The sequence below is a fragment of the Coptis chinensis genome, chromosome 4, assembly GCF_015680905.1.
Source record: "Coptis chinensis isolate HL-2020 chromosome 4, ASM1568090v1, whole genome shotgun sequence".
NCBI classification, from domain to species: domain Eukaryota; kingdom Viridiplantae; phylum Streptophyta; class Magnoliopsida; order Ranunculales; family Ranunculaceae; genus Coptis; species Coptis chinensis.
In genome coordinates this window covers 44,039,642-44,054,413 of record NC_141459.1, presented here as the reverse complement: position 1 = coordinate 44,054,413, position 14,772 = coordinate 44,039,642, and the positions used below count along the sequence as shown (strand labels likewise).

Sequence of the window (14,772 nt, the reverse complement as noted above, 5' to 3'; positions counted from 1 at the left end):
ATTCTATCGATATGGCATGATGGGTTCCTTTTAGTTTCTCTATATCATAATATATCATTTAGCTTTGAAATGATAAATGACATATATCACTACATTAATGGATCAATGTTAGCAATGAAGAATGGTGGGATGTATTCGTGGATTATATGATTTTGATTTTTCAATGGTAAATTTCAGTTTTTCATTTCAGGATCAAATTTCCTTAAAAGTAAGTCAAGTGCTCAGAGATATCAACAAGGAAGAACAAATTCTTCTAGACCGATGCTATGAACTAAAAGAGGCTGAGACCGAGTGTGAGAGATTGAGGAGAGAATACGCTGACCTCAAGTCTGATAATGCACAACTTAGGGCAATTTTGGGTGAAGATGAAGATGAAGATGAAGAGGAAGATGTTGATGGCGATGGCGATGGCGATGGAGATGGAGATGGAGATGTTGATGTTGATGTTGATGTTGATGTTGATGGCGATGGCGATGGCGATGCTGATGGAGAAGGAGATGGAGATAGAGAAGGAGATGGGGATGGAGATGGAGATGATGCCACCGATGGCACTCATCTTGATAGTAAGTTCATCAAGCTGCATTATGGAGCGCTTTGGATTGTTAATAAGATCAACAAGATAAAAATGTTTGAGTACGAAGGGGGGACCATTGTAGAAACTCAACTCAAGTTCCAGATGATACCAGTGACTAGAGGGCAATTGTTGGGTTCGATACGTCGAGCAATTGAATGTCCTCCCAATGATGATACATACGTTTATTGGTTGGTTAGGGGCATGAAGATTCCTCTAGATACTGATGCAATAGTGAAAGAGTTCTTTACAGATTCATCTCCTCGGGAAGATGGCCACGTTCATATTTATGTGGATTTTGTGCAAGATTTGACTGCGACGGACCAACCAAGAATTTTCACAGATGATAACCCAGAAGGTGAGGGTGAGGGTGAGGGTGAGGGTGAACCAGACTCAGATGAAGGTAAATATGGTCGGTATCCCTTTTTATTTGTGATTTTCATATGATATTCATTTCTACAATATTCAAAGATTATGTCCCTCATAAGGAGTCATATAGATATTGTCTTATCACATATATAGATAATGTCTTAAAGGATTGTTTTGAAGCGACAATTTTGTTTTGACTCATGAGGTTGTCATACTCTTGCTTGTTATTGTTGGTTGTGTGTGATGACTTCAAGTTGAACCCATATAGCTCAAGTCAAAATTGTTGAACCCCCCACTCATTGAGCGAATGACGAACTATATTTTAGTTTGAATGAAGTAAGAATGTAGTTAGTTAAATTTCTTATAACTCTCCCTCATAAGGAATTGTGTCATTGTGGGTTTTTTTTAGTATGTGGTTTCATGGCTTATTTTATTAGTCTTTCTCACGGAAGTCCATCTATTGCAAGATCCTCACAAGCATCAAAGAAGGGTTTCTTTATGTCTCCCTGTGAAAAGGGTTTTGTGATGTATGTGGGTCAAATAGGACCCAAGGAAGTGGCACAGGAGAAAAACAAGAAGAAAAGGATTGCTACTAAGAAGAATAAGAAAGAGGTCAATGTTATTGATCTCGATGATTTGACTTGTGTTAGTCAACCCAAAATGAGGTTGAAAGAGCTCAAACGATCAAAATGCTTGAGATATATCAATGACGATGACCGAGAAAGATTAGAGCAATCTTATAAAAACATTTTCAAGTGCACAGTATTATGGGAAGACAAAGAAAGAGAAAGTCGTATGGGAGGAGTGGAGCTTCAACGACTGCTGCATAATGATATGATCTCAAGCGACGTAAGTTATTATCTAAATTCTCAATCATACACTACTGTAATTCAACATTTTACTAACTACACATAGCTTTTTCTGTTTTTTTTTTTTTTTTTTTTAGTCGACTGGTACGGAAGATATGTTGAAAATAACCCTAGAACCGAAATCAAATCGATCGTGTTTAATTTTTGGGCATACGTAAGAACATCAAACTCAATTCCACAGACTTAATAGTTTATGGGGGCAATAGTTTATACCACCTGACATCTAATATTACAACTTTTTTTTTTATGTTTTTTTTCCCATAGAGATACATATCACCTGAGACCAAAAATCAAAACTCAAAAGAAAAAGGTTTGAAGCGCGTGCTGACGAAAAGGTTGGAAATTATGGCCAAAGACCATAACCAGGTGCATAATTTGCTCTTCCCTATCGTTGTGGACAGCCACTTCACTCTATTGGGGCTCGATTTGAGTCAAACAATGAATTGGAAATTCTACAACTCCATCAAAGCAAGAGGAAATCCAAATAATTGCCCACACTACAAAGCTGCACTGCAAATGGTAAACAACCCTCTTCTAAAATAGAATAACACGTGTAATATGTCTTCCATAACCAAATTCATTAGTTAGCTCCTTTAATCTAATATTTAGACTTGTATTTTCTCATTCAACAGAAGGCAAAGGTTTAGGAAGAACTTGCAAACGCTCAGTTGGAGCCTCAACATCATGATCAGAAGCCACTCAAAGCCATATCGATTGTTGATTGCCCACAACAACCTTGGGATTCGTAAGTACTATAATCTATTTCATTTCATCCCGAGATAAAAAAATTTGTGTTGAATACTACTAGTATTTGGTTTTTTTGTTTTTTTGAATAAAGTAGAGGGTTCGGCAGACCTTAACCTGCATTCATAACTAATCAAAGTCTTACATTTATCATGCCACTCTTATCCTCTATAATATTACATCACTTTAAATCCAGAGGTGGAATGAAAGTGCATTCATCATTTACATCAGTAGTTAGACTAGCTAAGTAGTCTGCTGCTCGGTTTGTTTCCCTGTAAACATGATCAAATGTTATGATGTCAAATTATAGTGCCAACTTTTGTATCTCCAAGACCAAGTTTTGACAATACCATGGCGCATTTTCTGCACTGTTTAGAGCATTGATGGCCCTAAGAGAATCAGAGACCACCACCAATTTTGTCACTAGAAAATCCTTACACTTATGTAACCCCTGCTCAATAGCCTATAGTTCCTGGTACATATGTAGAATCTCACTCCTCTTGAACCTGTATAAGCAAAAAGGACTTCTCCATTTTCATCTCTAGCTACACCACCAATAACTATGACTTTTCTGAGATAAAGATCCATCAGCATTGAGCTTCACAAATTAGTGATCTGGTTTCAACCATTTGCATCTCTTGGTCGCTCTCTCTTTGAATTGTGAAGAAATCCCTAGTTTTGTCAGTAAGCTTCTTGATGCGGGTGTGTCTTTGACTCTCGACAAAGTGACTTGCAGATAAACTCTCATATCATTAATCATTGTGTCTCTTACATGTTCCCACTCCATAGTTTTTTGTTGGAATCTTCTTAAGTTTCTTTCCCTCCACACATAACTGATAGACGCACAAATATACACTTTGTAAATTTCATAATCACACTTTTTCTTTCCAGCCATTTTGAATATCCTCATCCATTCTCTGTTTGTGTTATTGGTATTGAAAATGATTCCCAAGTGGTGCTTGATGCTCTTCCAAATTTGTAGAGTGTAAGGGCACTCAAAGAATAAGTGTTTTGAGCTTTCTCGGTGGTTATTGCAGAACACACAAGAAGAGTTTTGTATAACCTTTCTATGCAATAGTTTATCTTGTGTCAGAAGGCTGTCAGAAAATGCTTGCCAGGTAGTGAGAACCATTGCCTTGGTATTACTAGCTTACCCCAAACTAGATGCCTCCATTTAACCTTGGGCTTCGGCACTAATAAGGCTTGATATGAACTCGTTGAGGTGAATTTTCCATCTTGTGAGGGGGTCTAGACCACCCTATCTCGATCCTAGTTGTAGTGTATCTCAGTATTAAGGATAGCTTGCTTCACAAAACCTTGAGGAAGGTCATGAACAATCTGATTCCACTTTCCTCCAGTCATTAGCTCACTCACTGTTGCATCAGGTGGTAAGTTAATCCCATTTCTAGGCTGCAGAACGACATTGAGTAGTACATGTGAACACATAGGTTCAAACCATATAGAAGTATTTGGGTTGTTATCAGTTTGAATTCATTAACTTATTACTATGTAAATTAAAAAGGTAAATAAGCGCATATATTCAATAACGAGTTATATCATGCAAGTTATTGAACCTATTTTGTAACCTAGTTAGGAGCGAGGTTCCAATTAGACATTCGAATAGTGATGCTCTCAAGTAGAGGAAGAGTCTAGCAGCAGATAGAGGTAGACCCAAATATTTTATGGGAGGAGTAACTAGTTGAATGCCTAGTAACCTTGCAAGAGCCAGACCATCATCTCTTGAGAGTATAGAAGTAGAAAATTTGATGGAATAAGAGAATGTGAAAATTGAAAATTTGAGAGTTTGAAATTGTGTGGAAAAAGAATAAAAAATTATTAGTCTTCTTTATTTTTGACCTCCGTTTTTCGTTTCCTTGTTTTAGCTGGCTATCTAACTTAATTGAATGGAGAAATAAAACTTTATTTTGGAAACATAATTTAATTAGTATGACATTTATTTCAATTCCTCTTTTAATGGAGACAATATGATAATCTTTTTAATAAAAAAAAAGAATATTTTACGTTAGAATTTTGGATTAATTTGATTTATTTTGGAATCAACACGTTATAGGTAATTTTGGGGCCCTATCCGGTCGCACTCCACATGCTTAGCACCGCCCCTAGATGGTGATAGTCATCTTAGCTTTATATGGATTATATTGTCGTTGTTAGAGATGTTTAAGAACTAGTTCATTTCATCGCAAGAAATAAAGTTCGGATACTAATAATATTTTTCATGTAACAGGGTGGACTGTGGCGTATTTGTGTGTAGGATTATGCGAAAAATTGGCAATTGTAAAGAGCTCAATAAGAGTAGCTTCACTCCACAGAAAATGTTGAAACATCGTGCAAAGATGGCTGTGAATATTTTGAAATGTAATGAATCATTGTGGTGTTAAAATGAGTCTTTGATAGACATCTGGAGACTAAGATTTGGTGGAAGTATGGATTCATGTATGCTAAGAAGATTAAAGTGAATTGTATAGCTTTGATGTGATGGTAGTGGTGGCTGGGAGGGTGTTATCCTAATTGACTAGGTCTGATGTAATCCCTTGTACGTAGTTAAACGAAAATGTGTAGATGATGGCTCGAGTATCTGCATGGATGTATGCAATGAAGGCTTCTTTTCATTTCCATACTGTGTAGTAATTGAATATTGAATTATGTCGTATAGAACTTGTCAATCTACATTGTTCCTTGTTGAGTTTCTATTCTTTCTTCCTCCCCATCATTACTATCAACTAGTTATTGAGCTCCATTCCAGAAAAGAAAAGTAACCAATCAAAACAACACAAGTAATTGGATTGCAAGGTTTCGCGACCCAGTATGTATTTTTATAGGAAATAACAATTGAATGATTGTTTAATTTAGAAACCCTAAATAGTATAACCATATGCTTTGATTTTGGTCCAAACGACCCACCCAGGTCGTACAACAACATAGAAAACAACCACAACATATCGTTTGCAAATGAAACAGGCCTTAACAACCTTCTCAGATCTCTGGACTGTAGTGACAAACGATCCTATGGGGTCGTTTACATCACCTTAAAGCGGTCTGAAGGTGTCGTTAAGAGTGACTCCAAGCGGTCTTCCAAGAACGTTTAACGTGATTCTGACCGGTCTGCCACTATCGTTTAGAGTGAAATTTGAATTCAATGTCAAATTCAAATTCAAATGTCATATTCCAATTCAACGTCAAATTCAAATTCAACGTCAAATTTGTTGAATTTGAAAATGACATTTGAATTTGAATTTGACGTTGAATTTGATTACGGATTAGGGTTTTGTATATAGATTAGGGTTTCGTTATGAATTTGATGTTGAATTTGAATTTGACATTTGATTTTGAATTTGACGTTGAATTTGAATATGACATTTGAATTTGAATTTAACATTTGAATTTGAATTTTACTTTGAATTCGAATATGACATTTGATATTTGAATTTGAATTTGGAATTTGACATTTGAATTTGATGTTGAATTTGGAATTTGAATTTGATGTTGAATTTGAATTAGAATTTAACGTTGGTGGTGAATTCGAATATGACTCTAGACGATATTAGAAGACCGCTCATATCAGTGGATACATACTATATAACATCCATTATTATAAACGACCCCAGAAAGATCGTTTGGCTTTATAGTCCAACGAACTGAGTAGGTCGTTAAGGCCATTTTCGTCTGTACTGCCAAAGTATGGATGGTACATACTATATACCATCTATTATATGGAATGCTACATACCATATACCATCCTTGTGAGCACCATTATCACTTGGTTCTCACCATTCTTACTAGAACTTTTGGACTGCCAAAGTAAGAATGATACATACTATATACCATCCATTATATGGAATGTTACATGTTATATACCATCCTTGTGAGCACCATTATCACTTGGTTCTCACCATTCTTACTGGAACTTTTGGACTGCTAAAGTAAGAATGATACATACTATATACCATCCATTATATGGAATGTTACATGTTATATACCATCCTTTTGAGCACCATTATCACTTGGTTCTCACCATTCTTACTGGAAGTTTTGACATTGAATTATGATTTGCCTTAGTTTGAATTTGACATTTGAAACTGGCCTTGACGTTGAAATTGAATTTGACGTTTAATTTGAATATCACTATTGAATTTGAATTTGACGTTAAATTTGAATTTGAATTTGAATTTGAATTTGACGTTGAATTTGAATTTGACATTTGAATTTGAATTTGACGTTAAATTTGAATATGACATTTGAATTTGATTACGGATTAGGGTTTTGTATATAGATTAGGGTTTCATTATGAATTTGACGTTGAATTTGAATATGACATTTGAATTTAAATTTGACGTTGAGTTTGAATTTGACGTTGAATTTGAATTTGTCGTTTAATTTGAATTTGACATTTGAATTTGAATTTGACATTGAATTTGAATTTGACATTTGAATTTGAATTTGAATTTGACGTTGAATTTGAATTTGATGTTGAATTTGAATTTGAATTTGACATTTGAATTTGAATTTCACGTTGATGTTGAATTTGAATATGACATTTGAATTTGAATTTGAATTTGACATTGAATTTGAATTTGAATTTGATTTTAATGTTTGATAAGAGCCCAAAACTGTAGTTTTAACCCTGTAACAGTCATACTTTTAGACCAATTATGTGAGTAATAATTAATAGTTAATCATCGACACGTGTTTTATGCATTTTAGAGGCTTCAAAGTCCATTATGTGCAGAAATGTGCCACTTTAGTGAGATAAAGGAGCAAAGGTCGGTTGCTAAGGAGTTCTGTGATTAAAGGTCAAGATTCAAGAAGACAAAGCCTTTCTAAAGCCCGGTCAAAAGCTGAAAAGTCGGCTGGGGCGTAAACAAAGACTCAAAGTCGATGCAGAACTTAGAAGGCTGTATCTTTGGACTCAGACCTCGGAATTGGGCCTACCTTATGTCAAAACGACCGGCTCGGAAAGATCTTTCCAATGGTCTAAGCCTTGATCCAATCAGAGGAGCAAAAGTTGACGAAAAGTCTGTTGAAGCCACCTACAGCTGAAGAGGCCTTTTTGGACTGAAAGAATTGGGTTTTGGGCCTGATTCTCTGGCCCAAAACATGGCTCCAAGCCCATGCACGATTTTTGGATCTGAAAGTATAAAAACAAGAGCTTGACTCTTTGTTAATGGTAGTTAGTTAGACCTAGATTAGTTAGCCTCCATTAATTAGTTTTAGAATTAGTTAATTAATTAGTTTTTCATATCTTGTTTTAGATCTAGTTTCATGTTTAATTAATTAGTTTAGAACAAAGTAGATTATTAAATTAGTATTTGAATCATTGTTTTATTATTCATTAGATTAATAAAACCGTGTTCTTGATAATCTAGTTTCATTTCCATTAATTGTTTAGTTTCAATTCTTAGATTCAATTACTTATCATTATTAGTTTCAATTAATTATTGCATGATTAGTTTCTAATTGAGTTTAAATAAGCAAAGTTCAAATCTTTATATCATGTCTTGTTTGAATTCCATTGGGAATGATTGCGTAATGATTCTCGGCTAACCCTCCATTTGAGGGGGTTGAGAAGCCTTGATGAAAGCTTGATTCCGATTATCGTAAAGTCGTCGTAATTTTCCTTCCACTCTAGAAATGATTAGTTCACCATGAGAATGGGAGTAATCGTTCACATGCTAGTTATGAATTGGTAGAAATGCCATGTGTAATTAGGGATTAGGAGTAACAGAGTTGTTGCTGGGCGATTCAATTCGGATTCTGACGATTCATCGTTAGTAGGATTAAGTCGAGTTAAGGTGGAATCAATCCCCTTTAACTCCTTATCATATAATCGATTTTAGCATTCTCATAGTTGTTCTAATAGTCGACTAGTTGCATCTTGTGGGTAGTTGCATCGTAGTCTAGTTGCCATTTAAGTAAAAATCTCATTAGACTTTAGAGTTAAGATTACTTATACGTAGAGAACACAGCATGCGGAAGGACTAGGAGTGGAACAAATCATCTACTCCACTATATCTCATAGGATTGAGAGTAGAAATCTTTGATAAATATAGGCACGTATTAAGTTTTAGTTTACTCACGTTTTGAGTTTCATCGTTCATTTCATAGGTAAACTACCATTTTTATGTTTTATCAATGTTGAATTTAAATATGACAGTTGACAATGAGATCACTCTAAATGATCTTGTCTAGACCGCTCAGAATCACTTTAAACGATCATTGAAAACCTCTCGGTATCACTATAAAAGACCTCTGTGGACCGCTTATAGTATAACCTAAACGACCCACCCCATAAGATCGTTTGTCTCTATATACTAGCGATCTGAGGAGGTCGTTAAGGGTAGTTTCGTCTGTCCCTATAGACCAGCAATCTGAGGAGGTCGTTAAGCCCAGTTTCGTCTGTGAATGATATGTGGGGATCGTTTTCTATGGTTATGTACGACCTAGATGGGTAGTTTGGACCAAAATCATAGCAAATTTACTATTTGATTTAGTTCATTTCATATCCAAACCAAATTCATATACACACATAATATCAACTTAATATTCATATACATACAATCATAATCATATTTAAACTCAAATTCACGTTCAAAATCAAATCATATTCATATACATCAAACCATATTCCAACTCAAACTCAAATTCAAGTTCAAGTTCATATTCAAATTCAAATTCAACTTCAAATTCATATACATCACTTCAAATTCAAAATTCATAACTAATAACTTCAAACATATAAATTCTAACTTCAAACCCTAATCCCTAACCAAACCCTAATACAACCAAACCCTAAACCAACTTCAAAGCTCCAACTTTAGACACGATCACAACTGTAACGCCCACCAATAAACTTGCACCGGGTCAAGTTTTCCGCTTCGTGGAACGATTTTCTTGCTTCCTCGGGAATCTCATACCCACCTAATTGCAGACCTTTCTCAAGCATGAGAGTAGTTTCATCGAGAATGTTGCTCTGTAAAAAGAAATGCAAACCTAAGTTAGCATTTACAGTTTTAAAAGAGCGGAACTACAATTATAAAAGCACAAAACTCACCAGCTGAGCACTGGAACTAGGAAGTTATTGTAGGGAGAAATGAATAGGAAGTTGAGGATTTATCATTCCAATGTGAGTATTCTTTTCATACCATTCCATGTAGCCAAACTCACACTCCCATGGATAACTTGCCGGGGCTCCTCGATTTTGGGGTTGGATCATGTGATTCTCCCATGTGGTCCAATATGCCGAAACAAGATTCCATTTGACCTCGTACCCGCGTCCATTGGTAGTTCTCGTCACGACATTTGGCCGAATAGGATTAGCGGGTATAAGCTGCAGGTGACCCAACTGATGGACCACCCTACAAACAGTATAAAACTCCACGACACCAAAAAAGCATATAAAGCCCTCAAAATAAACAATATCATCCACCGGGCGTAAAGCTATACCATTGTCGTAGGGCAACCATTCAACCTGTCATATGAGAAGTTGAATAAATCAATAATCACATACTTTAACCATCAATTCATCAATAAAATATTAAACAAGCCCATATACTTACCTGAAAACAAGTTGTCTCATCAAGACGTTTTCGATAACACTGCAATGCATGTTTTGCATTAGCATAATGCGGAGCGGCAACTGAGTGCCTACGACATCGAGGCTGCGCCAACTCATACTCCAGGTTTGGAATTGGCAGGAAGCACGTGAAGTACTCGTAGGTCCATGCCTAGATGAGAAAATACACATACAATTAAAATATTAATAAGATAAAAGGTTAACATATAAACTAAAATAGTAAATATTTTACTTGTAGGAGAGTGAAATAGCCCGAAATGCCTTCGACTTTGCCACCTGCGGCAATCACAAGACCACGGTACAAGTATGCAGGTATTGCTGCACCCCACGCATAGTCTTTGATCTCAGTAAACTTCAACAACAACCTCAAGTAACAAACAGGCACTGAAGTCCTAAACTTGTCGGGAAAGAGAGTACATCCAAAGAAGAATAACAAATAACCTCTGACAGCACGCTGTACCTTTACCTTGGTCGGCGCCGGCTTCACAAAACCATTTGATGTTGTAATCACATTATCATGCACCTTCCTAGCCATGTGATGCTTCAGGAATTGTAACCTTATTTTTTATATGAAGTGGCTAGCTTCCAACTCCGCCTTAATCGCTCCCAACGATATGTTAAGAGTGCGGTTAAGAATTTTGCAAGTCTATTCCAACTTCATATCAATATTCCCTTACATGGCTCTTCTTTTGATCGAGACTCCTAGGAGTTGGGAGACATCATCCAAAATGATAGTCATCTCCCCAAACGGCATATGAAATGTGTTGGTCTCCGGATGCCACCTCTCCACAAACGCAGAGACCAACACTGAATCCTGATGCTCATATACTCCCATCACGAGATCATACAAACCCGTATTTCTGAGCTCGTTTTTAAATCTAGGAGAGTTTTTAAATTTTGACTCTAGATTCCTTTGATTTAACTTGGTTAGGTGCTTATCACACTTCAAAACTCCGTGCTCCTAAAACAATAAAGACAACAAAAAGTCAATGAGGAGAAAATTTAATTTCGTTAAAAAAATTTAATTAAAGTACTAATTAATTTTCATGTTACCTTCCCCTCCCAAACATCGTGAGCAACGTGCACATCATAGTCATACAACATCAGGTCTTTGTAACGTCCTATCACTCCATAAATAGGGCCACCACCATATGTGCCTATTTGGTACTCCTTGTCTTTCTTCGATTTTCTCACAAAAGTTTGAATAGAACGTACCACCGGTGCCTCCATTGTTTCCTCCTTCGCTTCCTCCTCCTCATCATCCTCTCCCTCATTGTCATCCTCCTCCAAATCGTCGTCAACCTCCTCTAGATCGTCATCCTTTTCTTCCCCCTCCTTATCGTCATCACCAGACTCTTCACCATCCTCCTCTTCCCCTTCCTCATCACCATCATCATTCTCCTCTTCACTATCACCACTATCTAAATTCTCAGGAAGAACTACATCGACATCGACATCCTCATCTAAATCTAAATCCTCATCTGCAATAGGAGCCCTTATTTCTTTCTTTCTTCCTTCTTATTTTATTTTTTTCTACTACCTCTAAATCACCTACACCTACTACATTACTCAGATCAGTGGCTTCTCGATCCCTCTACGGGCGGATGCCGACATGGCTCTTTGTCACACCCCCGAATTTCGGCAGAATTCGGAAAAATTATTTGTTCGACTCTTGATTTCGAGGTGTGGCCGACTCTCCACTCCCAACAACCCATAAGCGGTTTAAAATATCACGGATAATTAAAACCAATAAAAATTTTAACTTAAACAAAGTCCTCTTCATTATAAAACAATTTACAAATGAAAATGCAAATAATATTATCTCGGTGAAAATCTATATCACCTCGAGGAAAACAAAACACAACACGAGATGCAATGCTATGAAACCACAGCGAAGAACCAATCTTCTTCATCACTAAACTGTCAAAACTTATCAACTGTGTTCATTGAATGAACACCCCGATAAACAAACATGCAAATCGGGAGATTGATTATAAACAATCTTTGGTGTGAGTAGCTCTAAAATATAACATATAATTATACATATATATACCACAATCCCTACTGATAGTTAGTTCCTCCACCGAAGCTTTAACTTTCAACGACAAATACAACATCCTTAAGAATAATAATTTAGGCGGGTAGTTCCTCATTTGAGCGCCTTTAACTTCCCACTAACCACACAACAAACTATACCCATAATAAATAAGGCATGTAGTTCCTCCGTGAGCGCCTTAGGTTCAACTAAACAAATAACCAACCAAACATATTATATACATTCATCTATTTAAAGATACATCATTAACCAAGATATTACCATAATTATATTATTTTGGGGCTTTCTTTGCGTGTCCCTAAAATCACGTCGTATCTATGTCTTTACCTAGTTTCCACTGGCTACCCAATCGCGAATGACGCCCGAACATGTACATCCACATGCCTCCCTTTACATAATGAGCCACTCCGTGCGTAACCACCACTGGCGGGATGCCGCACACGGGTAAATCCTCACGGAAGCCAAATCTATGTAAACCGCCACTATTCGGCATAAAAAATATTAGCATCATCGTTTATTTTGCGAGCGGAATAATCAAACCCACTATTAAATTTCGCCCGGAGGGCGCCGAAGGCCATTCAAATTTAAGCTGAAGCGCCGAAAAGGGCGCGAAAAGGCCATTCGACTTAAGCGGAAGCGCCCGGAAGGGCCAATCACATGAGTTGTGGTAGTCGGGGTCTAGGATTTTCGTTTCGTAATTTATTCGGTGTCATACATCTATGATTTCATAAACATTTTCTACTATATCGCGTCTTGGTCAATTACCTTATTGCACTAAGCCACAATCTCTAGAAATATCTCAATATATCTCATAACCATATTTCATACTTTCGCGTGCCAATATCTTATTCAGACTACACCACACTCTCAGGTGGGCAAATATTCACCAATGCTATATTAGCATCTCACATATAAAATAATGGAGTGTATATATATTTCTCCAAGATATCATTATTAATATAAATATCCCAACATATGATATCATGTCATAATGCTTCAGCATTATCACATACATTTTATTATACCGTATTAGGAATATAATGTCTCCTAACATCTCAATATCATCGTGTCAAAAAATACCACAACATCGAGGTCAAATCTTTCTTAGATAATGACCACCAAATTATACAAGCTTCCACGGCATTTTATTACTATAGGTGTCCATATAATATCTGGCACATAAAGCGTGAGTACAATTAAGCGATCCGCGATCCACAATCAAAGCCCAATATGCTTTTACACACTACTTTCGCGTCAAATCTAAATTAGATAATTTACCAACCAAGTTATCAATATCCGAAAAGATTATTTTATTACTATATATATCCATATAAACAAACATATGAAAAGCTGGAAAAGTCAACATTCGGTCAGCGGTCAAAGTCGGCGGTCAACGATCAAAGTCAGCGGTCAAAGGTCAACACCTCGTGGTCAAAGGTCAAACTCAACATGTCATGGTCAAAGTCAAACATCCCGGTCAAAGTCAAAGGTGAAAGTCAACCGTCCGTTGTCAAAGGTCAAAGTCAACCGTCAAAATCAGCGGTCGATGGTCAAAGTCAAAAAACCTGTCTAGTCAAAGTCAAACCTGTCAAGTCAAAGTCAAAGTATGTCGTTTAAGGTGTGTTCGACGGGTTCAGAGTCATAGCCGTGGTTCATGGCTAAGGACAAAAGTGTATGGCTCGTGGGCTCATGACCCCGGTCGTGGTTCGGACCTAATGGCCAAGCCCAAACCTTAAAACCGAAAGTCTAAAAGTCCACTTATTTATTCTACCGACCTAATTGGATCTATTTTTAAGTCTATGGGTGGACCTCGAACAATATTAGAAGCGGGCCCAAAAGCGACTAATTAGTTTGGCCCTAAATCCAGGAATAGAACTTCGACCATTAACTAATTTAAACCGAAATTTCGGTCCCAACCACTATTGAAATTTCGGCCAAAGCCAATAAAACATTTTCGCCCACAACTTAACTAAAAATCCGGCCTGACAAGAAATAGAAATTTGGCCCCAAAGAACTTAAACATTTAAATTGACCAATGACGGCTAAGGCCTAAAACCCGTGGCCCGCCCGAAATAGTCATCTTCTCCTCGGTGACTCTCTCCACCACCACCGGCTCACTTTCGCCATCGGTCCTCCTCCCGGGTATCGCCCCCTCATCCCGGTTTGACTCATATGGAAAAACCCAATCTTCCCATACTAACAAATCACGATTTCCCTCACCTCCAAAACTAGATCTAAAAGCTTTTGCGCGCCATTAATGGCCAGGCCTCAAGCTTCAACTGACCCCCCTCAACCCCACTCACCTCCAACAATACACTCAACACAACAAAGCGAACAACACAACCACTAAACCAAAACATTGACCCCGGTAGCTTCGGTAATGGCGTCAGCGCCGTGGCGCTTCTTGAGAGCTTCAAGCGGATACCCAAACTTCAATCCGGCGTCCATCAACCAATTTCAACCAACAAAATACCCCAAAACCCAACAACATAATATGATGGCCGTAGGATTCATGGTTGGCGCCTCCATGAACAAAGCTCCAAAGAGTTTTGAACTGTTCTAACAGTTTCAA

General features: G+C 37.2%; 1 protein-coding gene across 1 annotated transcript; it reads right to left on the bottom strand.

Annotated features, from left to right (window-relative positions):
- Positions 1–2,734: 2,734 nt before the first annotated feature.
- Positions 2,735–10,679, bottom strand: LOC147503614 (protein MAINTENANCE OF MERISTEMS-like). Its single transcript, XM_086604904.1, has 4 exons — positions 10,377–10,679; positions 10,128–10,295; positions 9,714–10,039; positions 2,735–2,825 (listed from the first exon to the last, which is right to left on the bottom strand). The coding sequence occupies exons 1-4, from the start codon at positions 10,677–10,679 to the stop codon at positions 2,735–2,737; spliced, it is 888 nt and encodes a 295-aa protein (XP_086461030.1).
- Positions 10,680–14,772: the final 4,093 nt, after the last annotated feature.

What these genes read in the sequence shown, in the direction of transcription:
- LOC147503614 (XM_086604904.1), bottom strand. Translation starts at nt 10,679, where the DNA reads ATGGCTAGGAAGGTGCATGATAATGTGATTACAACATCAAATGGTTTT. An exon ending in GCTATTTCACTCTCCTACAA is followed by an intron (nt 10,296 to 10,376) that starts GTAAAATATTTA and finishes TTTCTCATCTAG; the next exon opens with GCATGGACCTACGAGTACTT. An exon ending in ATGAGACAACTTGTTTTCAG is followed by an intron (nt 10,040 to 10,127) that starts GTAAGTATATGG and finishes CTCATATGACAG; the next exon opens with GTTGAATGGTTGCCCTACGA.